A 15,259-nucleotide genomic window follows, 5' to 3' on the forward strand; every position below is an offset into this window, starting at 1 on the left:
CGCCCTGCTCCTTGCCCACAGTCCCTGCAGCCAAGGCTCGAGCTCCCACTGATCCCCCCAGCCCTGGGCCTGGGGTTCCTGCACTGCTGCCTGGCCCCCTGCCCACACACACCAAAGCTTCGAGTAGGGCACAGCCGTGCTCAGCTCTGTAGTCTAGAAAGATCACTGAATGCTCAGGCGGAAATGGGTGCTGTGGTCCTTTTCAAGCTGTGACCAAAGCCGAGGGGGAGATGGGAGCCCTTGGCCACCACGCTGAAAGTCAGTTCCCAGTTCCCAAGTTAAATGTTGATTCTGACCATTCACTTCTCATTGACTGGATTCCATCCTGTCACCACAGTAACATTTAAAAGGAAGTTCATCTTTCTCTCCTCCTGCTCCATGCTGCTGTTGCTAGAGAGGAAGGAGTGTATTTTTTTTTAAGATTTTTATTTATTTATTCATGAGAATACACAGAGAGGAGAAAGAGAGAGAGGCAGAGACACAGGCAGAGAGAGAAGCAGGCTCCATGCAGGGAGCCTGACATGGGACTTGATTCCGGGTCTCCAGGATCTCGACCTGGTGCTAAACCGCTGAGCCACCAGGAGTGTATTTCTAAAGGGGAAGATGCCTTGTGAACGTATTCATCATTTCAGAGAAGTTTTCACATTTAATGCTAACATCCCACCCTGCGCCCCTCACCCACTCCAATGGGAGCAGGGCAGGGGTGAATCGAAGGTTCCTTAAAATGTGGTGCTCCAGAGAAAAATGTGATTGGCCAGCTACAGCTAAACAGCTGACACAAACAAGCAAGTTCAGCAAATTGGCCCTTTCGGGCAAATCAGCATCTGATTAATCAACCAAACTTCCTGGCCAAGAGCTGGGGAGCCAAGTGGAGCTGCCGCAAGTTCCTCAGTTCAGGCAGCAGTGACGTCAGCAGAGCCTCGGGTGGGGAGGAGCGGGGATTGTTGGGGGGCTGGGGCAGGGAGGGAGGAGAGGGGCGCAGGGACGACCAGGGCTCAGAGGGGACAGTGAGGGGGGAGGGAGGAGCAGGGGCAGAAGGTTCTACCTCCCTCCTCCCTGCTCAGGCCGGAAATAGGGCTTAAGGAGGAGGAGCCCCTGCAGTGTGTGGCATTTAGAAACAGAAGCACTTCTGGATTGTGAAGTATGTATGTGGATTTGTATGCAGACGTGTGAGCACACGTGTGAGGGTTGTGTCAGTGAGGAGGGGCTGGGTAGAGATGTGGCCCCACTTCTGGTGGACATGCTTGCGGGGGGCAGCTGAGATCTGGAGCCCATGGAGGGGTCAGGAGGAGATGACCTTCTCTGCTCTGGGGGATGGTTAGCAGGCAGTGCCAAGGAGCGGCCTCCCGGGTACAGGGAGGAGCTCTGGCCTCCTGGCTGCAGGGGGAGGATGAAGCCTAGTGAGAAGCCCCTAGCTAACTGGGGGGCAAGGGTGAGCTGACAGTTGCAAAGGGGTGCTGAGGCATGGGGAGGCAGGAGAGAGGGGACGGGGCACAGAGGGTAGGCGGGAAGGCTGGCCTGGGGGGCCTTGGGCAGCAGACCGTGGGCTGGGAAGGGAGAGATAGAGGCTGCAGGCTGGGTGCAGGGAGGCAAGAGCTCTTGGAAGCCCCCAGATCTGGAATTGAACAGGGAAGGCCTGAGCAGAGCTGCTCCTGGAATGGGATTTCCCCAGAGGGGAAGGAAGGCAGGCAGGGTAGGGGGCCGTCAGACACCCGATGGTGGGGACTCGTCTGGTCCACAGAGCCCGAGTCCCCCAGGGTCTAGACCATCAGGTGGGTCCGGGCTGCAGAAGGTACAGGGCTGAGGGCATCAAGGGTGTATCATAGAAGTGAGGGGGATGGGGAGGGAAGCCAGTGGGTCCGGGTGCAAGGGGTGCTATCCTGGGAGGGAAGTGCAGAGGCTGGTGGGGCAAAGATGAGTGGGGGGCACAGGGGCAGAGGTGGATGCCCAGAGGGCACATGCAGTGGGCCCCATGGCAGGCTCCCGGGCTTCTGGACACAGGGTACAGTGAGCCCAAGGGCAGGTGGGGCCAGGGGAATGTGGAGTCTCAGGGTCCACAGACCACATGTGCCCCAACAGTAAGAACCAAATGGCTCTTTCCTCGCCAAGCATGGAGGCCTGCTGCCTGGGTGGGGTCCCCCCACTCAGCAGTCCTGGGGTGAGGAAGAAAGGGGTGTCCTATGCTGAATGGGAAGGTGTCTGCAGGGCACCATGGCTCCCACATGGGATGACACAAGCTTGGCAGGAGGCTTACAGGCAATGCCAGGTGGATCTAGGGGCTCTAAGGGCCTGGAAGCTGGGATCCACCCAGGGCCTGGTCGGGGTGAGCCCACCTGGGGCTGGCCTGAGGGTGGCCTGTACAGAGGGCCCAGGGGTCCCGCTGACCTCGCCTGCTCGTCCCCTAGGCTGAGCCTCTGGGGATGGGCAAGGAGGGGGTGCGCTGACACTGCCCAGGATGACGGTGGCAGCCAGCATAGCCTGGTCCTGTTGTTGTGGCAGCTGGCGACCCTGGGCCAAGCCTGCCTGTGCCCAACCTTGGGTGCACTCTGACGAGGAAGCCAGACAGGCGGCGGGGGTCCTGGCCTGTGCCTGCAGCCTGAAAGCCTGCCCCTGAGCCGCCTTCCGGTTCTGCTCTCGTAGGAAGTTCTCCCTGGATGACCTGCTGACCAATGTCATGCTCTACTGGACCACAGGCACCATTGCCTCCTCCCAGCGCTTCTACAAGGAGAACCTGGGGCAGGGCTTCATGGCCAACGCACATGACCGGTGAGTCTGGCTGAGCCCACACTGGGCCCCTGCCCACGGGCTTCTAGGCTGGGAGCAGCAGGACCACCGGCTGTCGACCCCAAGGAGGCATATTTGACAGTGGGACAGTACAGCCTTGCCTGCCAGGTGCCCAGGTGCCTGGGATGAGGACACGATGTAATGAGCTCACAGAGGGAAAGCAAGCTGGCCCCAGGCCACCAGGATGCTGGCCCGGCTAGCAGTGACGGTTCTGAGGCTTCCAGACCCTTCAGGGGCAGCAAAGAGGAGCTGGCTGGGGGTGTGAGAAGCTGCCCTGTCCCACTCAGTCATGTTCTCCAGAGAAGAAGGCCCCCAGTGGTTGGATTGGAGGGGGTGGTTAGAGCCCTGGGTCTGTCCTCCTTACGGCTTCCTGTGGCTGGTGAACAGACCCCCACCCCATCCTGGAACCCCTGCTACGGGGCAAAGACGGGGACCAGGAGGCCACCTCACCCCTCACTGGGACCTCTGCCCCTTCTAGGATGAAGGTCTACGTGCCCACAGGCTTTGCTGCCTTCCCTTGTGAGTTAATGCACGTGCCAGAAAAGTGGGTGAAGGCCAAGTACCCAAAACTCATCTCCTACTCCTACATGGCCCGTGGGGGCCACTTTGCCGCATTTGAGGAGCCAGAGCTGCTGGCACAGGACATCCGCAAGTTCGTGGGGCTTCTGGAGCTACGCTGATGCCCATGGGGACTGGCTGTCACCCTGGGGCTCCCTGGCCAACAACGTCTGCCCCTTTACCTGGAAGCCCCCACACCCCGCCTCCCGGTGCCGGCTCCCAGGGAGCAGGGAGGCTCCCAGTGTTCTCTTGGCAAAGATGTACACCCCCATGCCTGTCCCCTGCCCATGCCTGGACCCCATGCTCACTGCCAGCACCAGTGCTCCCACACACACAATCAATAATGATAAATGATTTTATTCTTAAAAGTGGCTGGGACCAGGTGACATATGCATGCCCCAAGCCCACATGGGGTCCCCCTCCCAGTGGAGCTGACAGGTCTGCAGTCTGGGTTGAGGAGGGGGCCGCCCCGCCCAACCCTTTCCTAGAAGGGCAAGACAGGCCCACAGAGCACCAAGATGCCACTGTACCCCCTCCCGGTGTCCTGGGCACCTCAGAGCATGGAGCAGGGCCTGAGGCTGGGCGACACTGGGGCAGGATCGCAGGGCCCTGAACCACACACCACTGGGTCCCTACAGAGTGGGCCCCCCACATGCACTGCTCCCTGTGCCTCTGGCATCCCCTGGAGGCAGCAGGAGGCTGCTTCTCCTGCAAATGCCCAGAACTGCATCCCATCCCCATCCTTGCAGGAAGAGAAAGGAAGGGGCCACCTGCCCTTCCAGCTGGGGTCACAGCCTAAGGGTGGTGCATGGCCCAGCTAGGCACAGACACCCCCTCTTTCTCCCCCTTTCCTGACCTGTTCCCCTGGCTCTGCTCTAGGAGGCCACCCAAACCTTGGAGGGAGCAGGCATATGCAGCCCTGCAGAGGCAAGAGAGGGTGGATCTCACCAGTCTGGCTGTTTAGGCACTTCATTAGTGGTCCTCATTGTCCCTGCCTGCCACAGGGTGACCCTGATCCAGCCAGTGTCACTGGCAACATGATACAAAAGGAGCCACCAGGTGGGCATGGAGGGCCGCGTGCAGCCAGGAGGGGTGTGGGGCCCCCCAGATGGGCCCATCGCCTTCCTGTTCCCACAGTGGGTGCCCGGGATCGGCAGAGGAGGGCTGGAATGGACCCTGACCATCATCTGGACCCCATCTCTGGCCTGGCTCTGCCGCAGGCTCTTTGGTTATCAGCTGGTTGAGTGTGTGCCTGGAGCTGGATGGGCAGCGTCTGGGGCCTCCGAGGGGGGGCCCCTCCACTGCTCCATTCTCCCTCGTACCTGATCTGGTCACCACAGCAGCTGGGGCTACGGGTGTAATTCCAACACGTGATTTTGCTAAAAATCCCCAGGGACGTTGTCCCAGCCACAGAGCTGGACGTTTGTGCAGGAGGGAGACATAGAAGGAAGCAGGCCTCTGGCAAGCAGGTCGGAGGACAGGGCTGCATGACCCCCTCCTCGCTGCTGTGGCCGGGAAGGCTGCTGCTCACCACCCCATGGGAGTCCCAGCCTATCTTCCTCAGCCAAGGGCAGGAGCATCTTTCCAGTTCCATCCTTGGGGAGCAGTTGTGCTTAAAACAGGTGGAACGTAATCCTGGGCTTGGCTGCTTTCCCACCTGGGTCTCCTCTCCCGGCTCGGAGCCTGGCCTGGCCGCCCTCAGGCCTCCTGGTAGACAGGCAGCTCGCTGTCACTGTCCCCAGGGCCCTGGGCTGGGCACTGCCCTGGGACAGTCCCGCTGATGCTGTGGATGGCGCCGTAGGTCTGCTGCTGCTGTGGGGACAGGGCTGTTCTCTCCGAGGACAAGCCATTCAGAATCCGGGGCACATAGGGCTGCCAGAAAATGGGGGTCTGAGTGCTTGGAGCAGGGCCAGGCATGAGATTTCAGACCCAGCCCTCCACCCCACTCCCGCTACTCCTCCCCAGAGCCAGGCTAAGAAGGGGATTTGGGCCATCCACCTGCCATGCCTCCTCCCTTGTCTGCAGGGGCAGGGGCAGGTGTGCCTCCAGGGAATGAATCTTCTTTAAAACCTTCTCTGGGGCTGGACCAAGGACAGACACCCCTAAGAATGCCTGACCTGGGCGGGGGGGGCAGGGGCTGGACAGAAGGGTGCTGTGACCTGGGTCTCTGGCCCAGGCCTGGCCCTGTCAGGTACCGTGGGGGCCTCACCCAGCAGGCATTCAACCTGCAGAGAACAAACGAGGGCCCAGAACTGGAACCAGGGGACGGGGCGGCATCTTGGCCAAAGGAACGCGGCTTCACCTCTGCAGGTGAAGCATCCCGAGGGCCTAGGGATTCCTTCTCGAAAGGACCACGGCTGCCATGTGATCAAGGGACTTCCGTCTCACCAGGAGCCTGGGAACCACTGAGGCTTGTTGCTCAGGGAAGAAGCAGAACGTACCGTGAAGGGTGTTGGCCTGGGGGCTTCTGCCTCACTTCCTTTGTCCCCTGAGTCTTCTGTCTGCAGACAACAGCACACATTTGTGATGAGAAACAAAACCGATCTTCCTGCACTAGCATCCTCCAAACAAACAGACTATTAACACTCAGGATGGCAGTACCAGCTGGCGCCAAGCTCCCGGCAGCAGAGGGTTGGGGGGTGGGCCTCCCGGGGAGCAGGGAAGGGGTGGGGAGGTGACACATGGCACGAGTGCTGTGCCTGCCCCATGGGGAAACAAAATCTGGAGAGGGCGTGTGATGAGGTGGGCAGCGGACCTGCCACCTTCTCCCCTGGGCCACATGGGTGAATGGCTGTGGGGGGACCCAGCTCCCTTCACCTTGTAGTTGTGAGGGCTCAGGTGCTTGAAGCATCCAAAGCAGGTGTAGGCCAGGCAGACCAGGATGGTGAGCAGCACGACCAGGAAGGTGAACACAGTGAGGGGGGCCTTCAGACCTGGGGACAGAGACAGGCCAGCCTTGCCAGGGGGGAAGAGGGGCTGCATGTGGCGCAGGATCTGTTTGTGACCTCTCCCACTGCAGGGAGGGTGTCTGTACCAGCCAGGAGTACCCAGGGGATCCCATGGACCAGCTGCCTCCATCCCCAGTCAGATTCCAGGGCCTGGGACACCACATCCACCTGTCCACTTCCTTGCTGGGTTGTGCCCTGGGCGAGGTAGGAGTGGGGCTCCCCCACCTGATGGGGCATGGTCACATGCCTTCTGATTTTTCCTTTGCACAAGAATGTAAGCTATGAAGACCCGGGCCCACCCGCACCCCAAAGGGCAGCCTGGACCAGCGTGCCCATCTCTGGCTCAGCACTGATAAGGGGGCTGCCTTCTCTGGAAGCTTCTCCACTAACGTACCACCAGGGTCACCAGGGGCAGCTCTGGAGCCGAGCTGTCAGCCAGCCCTCCCCCAGCCACCACCCTCTGACTGGCCATCCAGGGGCGGGATCTGACCAGCTGCTGTGAAGGCCTCCTCCAGAGCTGCCTCCTGCCCCCAGCCCACACCCCACCGTGGCCGGGAGGGCCCCTCACCCAGACGCAAGAAGGAGAAGAAATAGAGCCAGAAGAGACACAAGATGGGGGCGGCCAAGGCCTGGTTCACAGCCGCCAAGTGGATCCTCTTCTCCAGCTTGGCCGGGAGGTAGGCAAAGTAGAGGTTGTGTCGGTCCACCATGTGTTTGAGTAGGATGTAGATGAGGCCTGCAGGGATGGGGCTGTGAGCGGCAAACCCGGCTGGGCCCCGGGGCCCCTTCACCTCCTTCCTCCTGGGGCTGGCTCTGCTGCCCCACCACAGGAAACCCAAAGAGGGCTAAACACACATCCCAGCTGCGGGTGTCCTCTCCCTGTCCCTGTCCCTGTAGCACACAGAAATTCTAGGATCATTCTGCAGAAAGAAGCTACTTTACATCCAGACGCTCAGACTCAACTATTTCTGGGACCTCCCCCACGAGCCCCCCACCACCCCACAAGGCTCCGGCTCTCCCTCCCTCCCCCACCCAAGCTGACCCATTATACCCAGTAGTCGGCAGATGCCCCAGAGTCCTACCCCAGGGGCAGCATAGAAGGTGGGGTGCAGCCTCCTCTATGAAGCCACGTTCTTTAAAAAATTATTTTTTTAAAGATTATTACCATACACTTTTTTAAATAGTTGAAGAACATACAGGGACAAGTGAATCCTCCTCCCACCCCTAAACCTCAGCAGGCACTGCCAACAGTCTCTTGGGTGTTCTGTTTCCTTCCAGAATCTTCCATCTCTCTGGAGTTCCTGATGCTTATTTTAGTGGCAGGACTTTGGTCTCTAAAGTCAAACAGTTCAAATCCTGCATCTACTCCTCACTAGTGTCACACTGAGGGCTTCCACACTGGAAGGGCGTGGGCAGGAGACCGCTTCATAGGCCAGCATTGAGTGTTAGGACTGAGAATCCAGGTGGTTCCAGAGGGTTGGCTGCAGGGACCACGGATGGAGGGAGAATCAGCCCCCTATCCCCCCGGGGCTGCTCCGGGACCACTCACCGAACGGCGCAATGATGGGGCAGGTGATGCTGTAGGCCACGATGACGGTGAAGACACACAGCATCCATGCGTACATGGCTCCAAACTCAAACTGGAAGGCCTGGTTCTGGGCAGAGGGGAAAGGAGCTCACTCCAGGCAGCCAGGGCACAGACGAGGACGCTGGAAATGGGAGGCACACAGCTCCCCCCACCTCTTGGGAACCTTTCTGCCTCAGGCTCAACCAGGCTGAGGGTGCTGAGGACCAATGGCACAGTGACCCCCCCACCCTAAGCTTCAGGGTCAACCTCTGGGGAACCCCACGGTGCAGAGGCTGGGGTCCTGGGAGGGAGTCTACACTCCAGCCATACCCGCCGCGCCGCTGTACCTGCTTGATGTTCCTGCGGTCGGCCGCGGTCTTGGCCATGATCATGCGGAAGGTGTAGAGGATCAGGCCCGGCAGCCGCAGCAGCTCCATGCCATTGCCGATGAAGGCCGAGGCGATGACATAGTTCACAAAGAAGGCTCCCTGGTCAGGCAGGAAGACACACCTGGGGGGCCACCGGGGCAGGGGTGGTGGTGAGCTGAGGCCTAGGAGCCTCTCCCCCACCACCCTCTCCCTCAGGGAGCCTAATGATTCCTCTCCTCCCCGAGTGGCTCTGTTCTCAGGAATAAGTCTCAAAAAATGAACAAGACTCCACTACTGGAGTTTCAGCCTCAAAGATGAACCACATTTCTGCACACGCAGTGCAAAGCTGGTCAGCTCCACAGTGCCCACTGATGGTTCTGCTCAGCCTGGGAGGGACGCTGTGGGAATGCCAGGCCCAGGGGCCCCAGGAGGAGAGTACTGTCCCCTGCAGCCCCAGCCCAGCCCCGGGGGGACGTGCCCCTGGAATGCAGCTCTGAAACACAAGGTGGCTGATACTCACTCCAGCCTGATGGAGGTTTCTGAGGAAGTTTTGTCAAAGAGCCACCGGAAGAAAAAATCCAGACTGGAAGAAAGAAAGAAATGAATGCCATGAGAATTTATGTCCAGTGCTCTGCGTGATGCCTGCATGTTTTCATTCCTCTCTGCTCTGAACATCAGGCGGAAACTCCAGGTCCAAATTTCTTGTCTAAGATGCCACTTGTTCCATTTAACGAGCAGGGCAGCTTTGACAGCGACTCCTTCCCTTAAAAGATGGTCCTTGTCCTGAGGGGAAGGTCCGTGCTAAGTTTTGTTTTCAAGCTTCTTTTAAAGGAAAAAAGACCCTATATCCAGAAGAATCAAGGAGCCTGCACAAGAGCTCCCCGGGTGGGGTGACGGGGATTTGCACACACCCCCAAACTATCTCCCCTCTCCTGGGGACAGAGCTCTTCAGATCTAGCCCCCATGCTAATTCGGAGCACAAGGTGGAGGTGATGTGTACCTGGTGAGGCCCAGGGAGGGCAGGATTAGCACCATGAAGATTAGGAATATGTAGACCTTTGACATCATGATGCGGTTTTCTCCGGACCTGCAGGAAGCCACAGGTGAGTCCCCCGGGCCCCCAAGTATCCCAGGTGGCCCCAGGGATACCCCTGATCACTCACTTGGTCCAGTGAGACTCCAGCAGTGTAGAGTAGTACACGATGGTGGGGAGCAGAGCAGAGAAGGACCACAGCAAGAGGGTGGGGAAGAACTGGCTGATGACTGGGTCCTGGAAAACAATGGCCACAGAGAAGAGACATGGGCATGGCCACATGGGGACCTCTTGGTCCTGCCTGCCCTCCGCCCCCAGAGCTGACGCTGGGCCTGGTACAGGGTAGGTATTCCAGAGCAGTGGTTGAAGAGGCTGTAATGGCACTTGGCGGGAAGACAGCTCTTTGGAGCAAAGGAAGGAACTTCACATATGGCTCATTTGCACGTGCCCTACTGACCACATCGATCACCTCCGGCCGCCTGATACAAACCCAATAGCAGATGCCGAAGGAGGTGGACACACTGAAGCCAGGCCTCCCTGGGGCAGCCACCCGCTCAGCAACCGCCGGCCCAATAGGGGCCCAATCCCTTGTGCGCCTGCTGCGCTCAGGGCTGTCATCACACAAGCTGACCCACTACTACTTTCCCTGATAAAGTGAGTATAACAAGAGAGGAAATTTCTTTATTTAAGATTTTTCTTATTTATCTAAGAGACAGAGAGAGAGCAGGAGGAAAGGCAGAAGGAGCAGCAGGCTCCCCACTGAGCAGGGAGCCCAACGTGGGGCTCGATCCCAGGACCCTGAGATCATGACCTGAGCTGAAGGCAGAAAGACATCTGGATGCTTCACCAACTGAGCCACCCAGGTGCCCAAGGGAGAAAATTTCTTGAAAACTAAGTTGCATACTTCAGAAAGACTATAAAGGCCAATTTCTTAAAAATGCTACTGAATTAGAGGCACTGGGTGGCTCAGTCAGTTGGGCGTCTGACTCTTGATTTTGGCTCAGGTCACAATGTCGGGGTCGTGACATCGAGCCCTGCATCACGCTCCATGCTCAGCAGGAAGTCTGCTTGGGATTCTCTCTTTCTCTCCCTCTGCCCTTCCTCCCTGTGCTCCCCCTTTCTCTCAAGTAAATAAATCTTTTTAAAGAAATGTTACTGAGGGATGCCTGGGTGGCTCAGTGGTTGAGCATCTGCTGTCAGCTCAGGTTGTGATCCCAGGGTCCTGGGATCGAGTCCCACATCAGGCTCCCCGCGCAGGGAGCCTGCCTCCCCTTCTGCCTATGTCTCTGCCTCTCTCTGTGTGTCTCTCATGAATAAATAAATAAAATCTTTTTAAAAAAATAAATTTTAGGGGATCCCTGGGTGGTGCAGCAGTTTGGCGCCTGCCTTTGGCCCAGGGCGCAATCCTGGAGACCCGGGATCGAGTCACACGTCAGGCTCCCGGTGCATGGAGCCTGCTTCTCCCTCTGCCTGTGTCTCTGCCTCTCTCTCTCTCTCTCTGTGACTATCATAAATAAATGAAAATTTAAAAAAATAAATAAATTTTAAAAATAAAATTAAATAAAAATGTTACTGAATTATATGACAGTAAATTAACTATAGAACACCAAGGGACTGGAGATTCAGGAGAGATCTGTACTTAGAATGGCTCTGCAAGTTATCTGTAGATTCTCGCTTTACTTAAGAAACAAAAACTGGGGCATCTAGGTGGCCCAGTCAGTGAAGCATCTGCCTTCGGCTCAGGTCATGATCTCAGGGTCCTGAGATCAAGCCCCACGTGGGACTCCCTGCTCAGCAGGGGATCTGCTTCTCCCTCTGCCTGCCCCTCCCCTTGCTCGTGTATGTTCTCTCTCTCTCTCTCTCTCTCTCTCTCTCTCTCTCTCAAATAAATAAAAAATAAAATCTTAAAAAACAAAACAAAACTGTCTTATGGAGAACAGAAAAGGAGGGGGTCCACTTAGCTGATCCACCCTCCAAAGAACAGGCCTTGACCATACACCCAAAGATTGGCAAAGGCATGAACAACATTTACAGGCTTTAAGTCTAAATAAAACTGCTTAATGTACACTATAGATTTTTTAATGATGTTTATTAACCTCTTAATAAACCTGTTTATTAAACCTGTTTACCAAATCATGTAAGAGAGCTTTGACCACATATTAGCTCATGAGCAGCCCTGTGAGGATGCTATGGCAGGTGTTTCAGTCCAGCTATCAGATGGAAATCCAGGCTAAGAATTCATCAGCAGGGAACAAACAGCAGAGCAAGGGCCAGGACCTCAGGCCCTCCAGCCCCATGTGCCTTCCCAGAGCGTGATTAACTGAACGCCAAATGGAATTGGAATAAATAAGAAAGATTTAGGATGATATTTCAGCAGAGCTAATTATGAGAAAACAATACCTTTTTAAGCAAATGCCAATTTAGGGAGTATTTAGCTATTCTGGATTCACCTAAGATTTAAAAAAAAATCATTTGGGGGCACCTAGGTAGCTCAGGTCATGATCTCAGAGTTCTGGGATCAAGCTCAGCAAGGAGTCTGCTTCACCCTCTCCCTCTGCCCCTTCCCCCCACATGTCCACACACACTCTTTCTCTCAAATAAATGAATTCTTTTTCAAAAATTATGAAAAAATAATTATGTTTCCTATCTAGAATCAATGGCTTTGTAGCAAGATTATTGAATGTGAAAGAAATAATCCCACCCTGCTGCCCCAATCCATGTCACTCCTTCCTGCCCCCCCCAACCACCTGCCTCACCACAGCCCCTGCTGAGAGACACTGCTCCAGCTCCCTGCCCACATCTCTTGTTTCTTGTTCCATCCACCACGCCTTCTAGTCACCAGCCTTGCAGGAGGGGCCTTGCAGAATGGTCACTCACGTTCAGCTCATGGATGGGTTTGGTGACATTGAACTTGTCTATGGTGGACAGGATGATGGAGGGCGTGGTCAGGAAAAACAGTCCCACGAAGAGAGTGAAGTTGATGCCCAGCCACTGGAACCACCAGCGGAAGCCCTGGATGGAGAGGTTCTTCCTGCAGAGGGGAGGTCATGGCCAGTAGGCTTATCTCCCAGGCACCCGCCCCCAGAGTTGGTGGGTCCACAAGTCAAACTTAGGGCAGGAGACCAGCCCGAGGGCTCTGGCTGGGGGCTCATTTCGACCTCAGGAGTACAGGCAAGTGCTCTGTCTTGACCTTCAGCTCCAGTAATGTCAAGTTTGGGTCTCTCCAAGGGAAAAGAGACTGTTCACTGCTAACATGGCTCCCCAGTTACAGCCTGGGGACCAGAACCCACCAAAGAGATGCCATGAATACCTAGGCAGACAAAAGCAAGGCTCTGAGCCGGTACTCCCCAGCTATGTCTGCAACTTTTGGTGACTGGTGACACATTCTTCCCAGCAGGGGCAAGGAGTGGATGCAGGGAGGGCAGGCAGGGGACGTAAGGGCCAGGGACAGACAGAGATAGCCTGTCCTGGCCTCTCACCCCACTGAGAACAGACAACAAACCACCTGAGTTTGATGAACACTGTGAAGTGAGGTGCAGACCCCTCAGAGGCCAAGCTAGAGCCAATGGAGACAAGCACCCAAAGCTCGCTCCAGGAGGAGAGCGGAGGAGGGGTAAGGAAGAAACTGAGGCCAGCCTCTCTGGGGCCTCTGCTGGGGCTGCCCTCACCACGCACATCATGCTCAAGGCTGGCCAATGGCCCCCTTGGACACAGCTCAGCTCGCCAGCCTGTCCCCCAGGCTAGATTGGGGGAGGGGGAGGCCAACACCTGCCCTAAGGCTGCATGGGGGGAGACAAGGGCCAGGAGCCATGCCTGGCTGCTGGGCATTGCCACGGGGCTGGTCCTAATCCAGGTAACATACCCACTGGATTTCAAAGATGCTGAGTATGAAAAAGAGAAACATCACAACTAAAAAATAACTGATCACACATTGAAATGCTAATATTTTGGATGTTTTGGATTCACTGGAGCAAAGCATGGGGCACGGACAGCCCCCTACACACACATCATGCCCCCCCGCCCCACGTGCCCGGGCTCGGAGAGGAGCAGGGGCCGCCTACGGACCTCCCTGACTGCCAGATCCTGCTGGTGCTTCCAGGTGACAGGGCAGCCCCACCAGCCCTGGGGACTCTCTCCCACCCCCACCTGTCCTGGGGGCTCACCAGCAGATGTCCTCAGGGTAGGTGGCAAAAGTCACTGTCCATTTGGAAGTGCAGAGCTCTTTGCTGCAGGAAGACGGCTGGGGCTCCCCTTTGCACCGCAAGCTCTGACACTTGCAGGCATTGAAGTCTTTCAGGATGCTGCCAGGAAAAGCAGAGGTGGCCAGGGCCCGGACACAGAGGGCATCGCAGGGCATCGCGTACATACATGGGAGACAATACCCAGTGAGAGCAGGGCCCCAGGGCACAGGACCTTGGCTTTCTTATTAGTTTGTTACAGGTGATGCTAAGAAACATCGTGCCTGGCACACTGCAGGGAGGACTCTGTCTGAGTCCCAGAACAACCCGGCAAGCCAGGGAGGACTTCTGCTTTATGGAAAAAGAAACCAAGGCTCTCCCACTTGGGTTTGTGCTCCATCCATCTGATGCTGCCTCCTACGCTGTTGCACAGCCTCACCCAACGCTCCTCCCTGGGCCATCCCCTCTGCCCGCCTAGCACGCTGGAGCTGTGGGCACATCCTGCAGCTGGCCAGGGCCTCACCGCCCTTTCCCTCACTCCTTTGCACTCTGACACCCTGCATCCCTCCCTAGGACGGCCACCCCAACCCCCACCCTCTCCATGTCCCCCACTCCTGACTCAGAACACCCTCTATCTATATGGACATCTCCCCCTTCTGGCTCCCACCTCACTGCAGGGTCTGCAGGGCACACCAGGGGGCTGTTCCTGGGTCCGCGCTGCCCACAGAGAAGGCAGGAGAAGGGGTGTCCATGTGGCTACCTGCTTTCCACAGCCCTCTCCCAATCCCAGGCGGTGCTGTTCCCAAGGCAAGATGACACCGAGTTCCCATGTGAGACCGCTATGGGAGCCCGAATGCACTCTGGAACCCTCCCCAGGCCTCGGCTTTGCAGCAGGGAGTGCCCCGAGTGTCCAGGGGTCTGTGTGTTTGTATGAAGATAGGAAGCCCACGCACAGAAGAAGATCTGTGGTCCAGAGAGGATATCTGAAGGAGGGCAACATCTATCCCGCTGGACAGAACACTGGACACAAAGCAACGGGATCCCCAGGGTGGCTAGTGAGAGCCCAGTGGTGAGGCCACATCAACCCAAGAGGGGCTCAAAAGAATCAGCCCTGGCCAGCTGTCACACAAACTCGGGCTGCGATGACAGAGGGAGTGTGGCCTCCCCAGCCACATCTGGGGAAAGAGGCAGAAATGCCCCCTGGCAAATCCCAGAGATGGATTCAGCAGTACCATGCATCCCCAGCAGGGATAGCAAGTCATCTGGAGGGGGGCCCCCGCGCCCTGTCATACTCACTAGATGGCCATGGACTTCTCCTGGAAGGTGACGAAGGCCATCCCCAGGGGCTGCTCCTGGACACGGCATTCCTCCTCCGCGATCCTCTCCATCAGCCTGTCCTTCAAGCGCGTGTAGTAGGAGATGGCGTCCTCCTGCCAGGGGACAAACATGCCCTGGTGACAACACGGCCCTGGGTGCAGGTCGGGGACCCTGCGGTGTGCTCCTGCAGGGCTGGGCCCTCACCCACTCACAGCCCGGCACTTCACAGCAGCAGAACTGGCCGCAGGTCTTGGGGTTGATAAGGGTCCACTGGCCTGTCTTCGCCTGCAGGTTGGTGTAATAGGTCAGGCTCTTCTCAGCCTTCTTCCTGTAGGGTGGAGGGGCAGGTGCAAATGTCAGCTAATCCTGTAGCCCACACCCCACACTCACCCTCCCACCATCGGTGCCCACCAGACCCAGGAGTTCAGCTTTCTAAACAAGAAAGGGCAGAGCCACCCTCCTGCCTTCCCCACTGAGGGCACCAGCCACAGCCAGCAGGAAGGGGG

At 57.3% G+C, this 15,259-nt stretch overlaps 2 protein-coding genes across 11 annotated transcripts in view; one reads left to right on the forward strand and one right to left on the reverse strand.

The window, feature by feature from the left end:
• The window catches only part of EPHX1 (epoxide hydrolase 1), a 40,488-nt gene extending 36,778 nt beyond the window's left edge, over positions 1-3,710 (forward strand). For all 7 annotated transcript variants that reach the window (XM_026003452.2, XM_072732698.1, XM_072732699.1 and 4 more), the window contains 2 exons: positions 2,641-2,766; positions 3,263-3,710. In XM_026003452.2, coding sequence (XP_025859237.1) covers positions 2,641-2,766; positions 3,263-3,464 — 328 coding nt within the window. In that variant the 3' untranslated portion in view covers positions 3,465-3,710. The remainder of the gene's footprint in view (positions 1-2,640; positions 2,767-3,262) is intronic.
• Positions 3,684-15,259, reverse strand: part of TMEM63A (transmembrane protein 63A) — a 29,144-nt gene continuing 17,568 nt past the window's right edge. For all 4 annotated transcript variants that reach the window (XM_072732693.1, XM_026003451.2, XM_026003450.2 and 1 more), the window contains 13 exons: positions 14,958-15,081; positions 14,733-14,866; positions 13,422-13,559; positions 12,136-12,289; positions 9,389-9,495; positions 9,226-9,312; positions 8,746-8,808; positions 8,205-8,367; positions 7,840-7,945; positions 6,859-7,026; positions 6,160-6,275; positions 5,784-5,843; positions 3,684-5,214 (listed from right to left, as the gene is read on the reverse strand). In XM_072732693.1, coding sequence (XP_072588794.1) covers positions 5,041-5,214; positions 5,784-5,843; positions 6,160-6,275; positions 6,859-7,026; positions 7,840-7,945; positions 8,205-8,367; positions 8,746-8,808; positions 9,226-9,312; positions 9,389-9,495; positions 12,136-12,289; positions 13,422-13,559; positions 14,733-14,866; positions 14,958-15,081 — 1,594 coding nt within the window. In that variant the 3' untranslated portion in view covers positions 3,684-5,040. The remainder of the gene's footprint in view (positions 5,215-5,783; positions 5,844-6,159; positions 6,276-6,858; positions 7,027-7,839; positions 7,946-8,204; positions 8,368-8,745; positions 8,809-9,225; positions 9,313-9,388; positions 9,496-12,135; positions 12,290-13,421; positions 13,560-14,732; positions 14,867-14,957; positions 15,082-15,259) is intronic.

Source organism: Vulpes vulpes, chromosome 13 (assembly GCF_048418805.1).
Source record: "Vulpes vulpes isolate BD-2025 chromosome 13, VulVul3, whole genome shotgun sequence".
NCBI lineage: Eukaryota > Metazoa > Chordata > Mammalia > Carnivora > Canidae > Vulpes > Vulpes vulpes.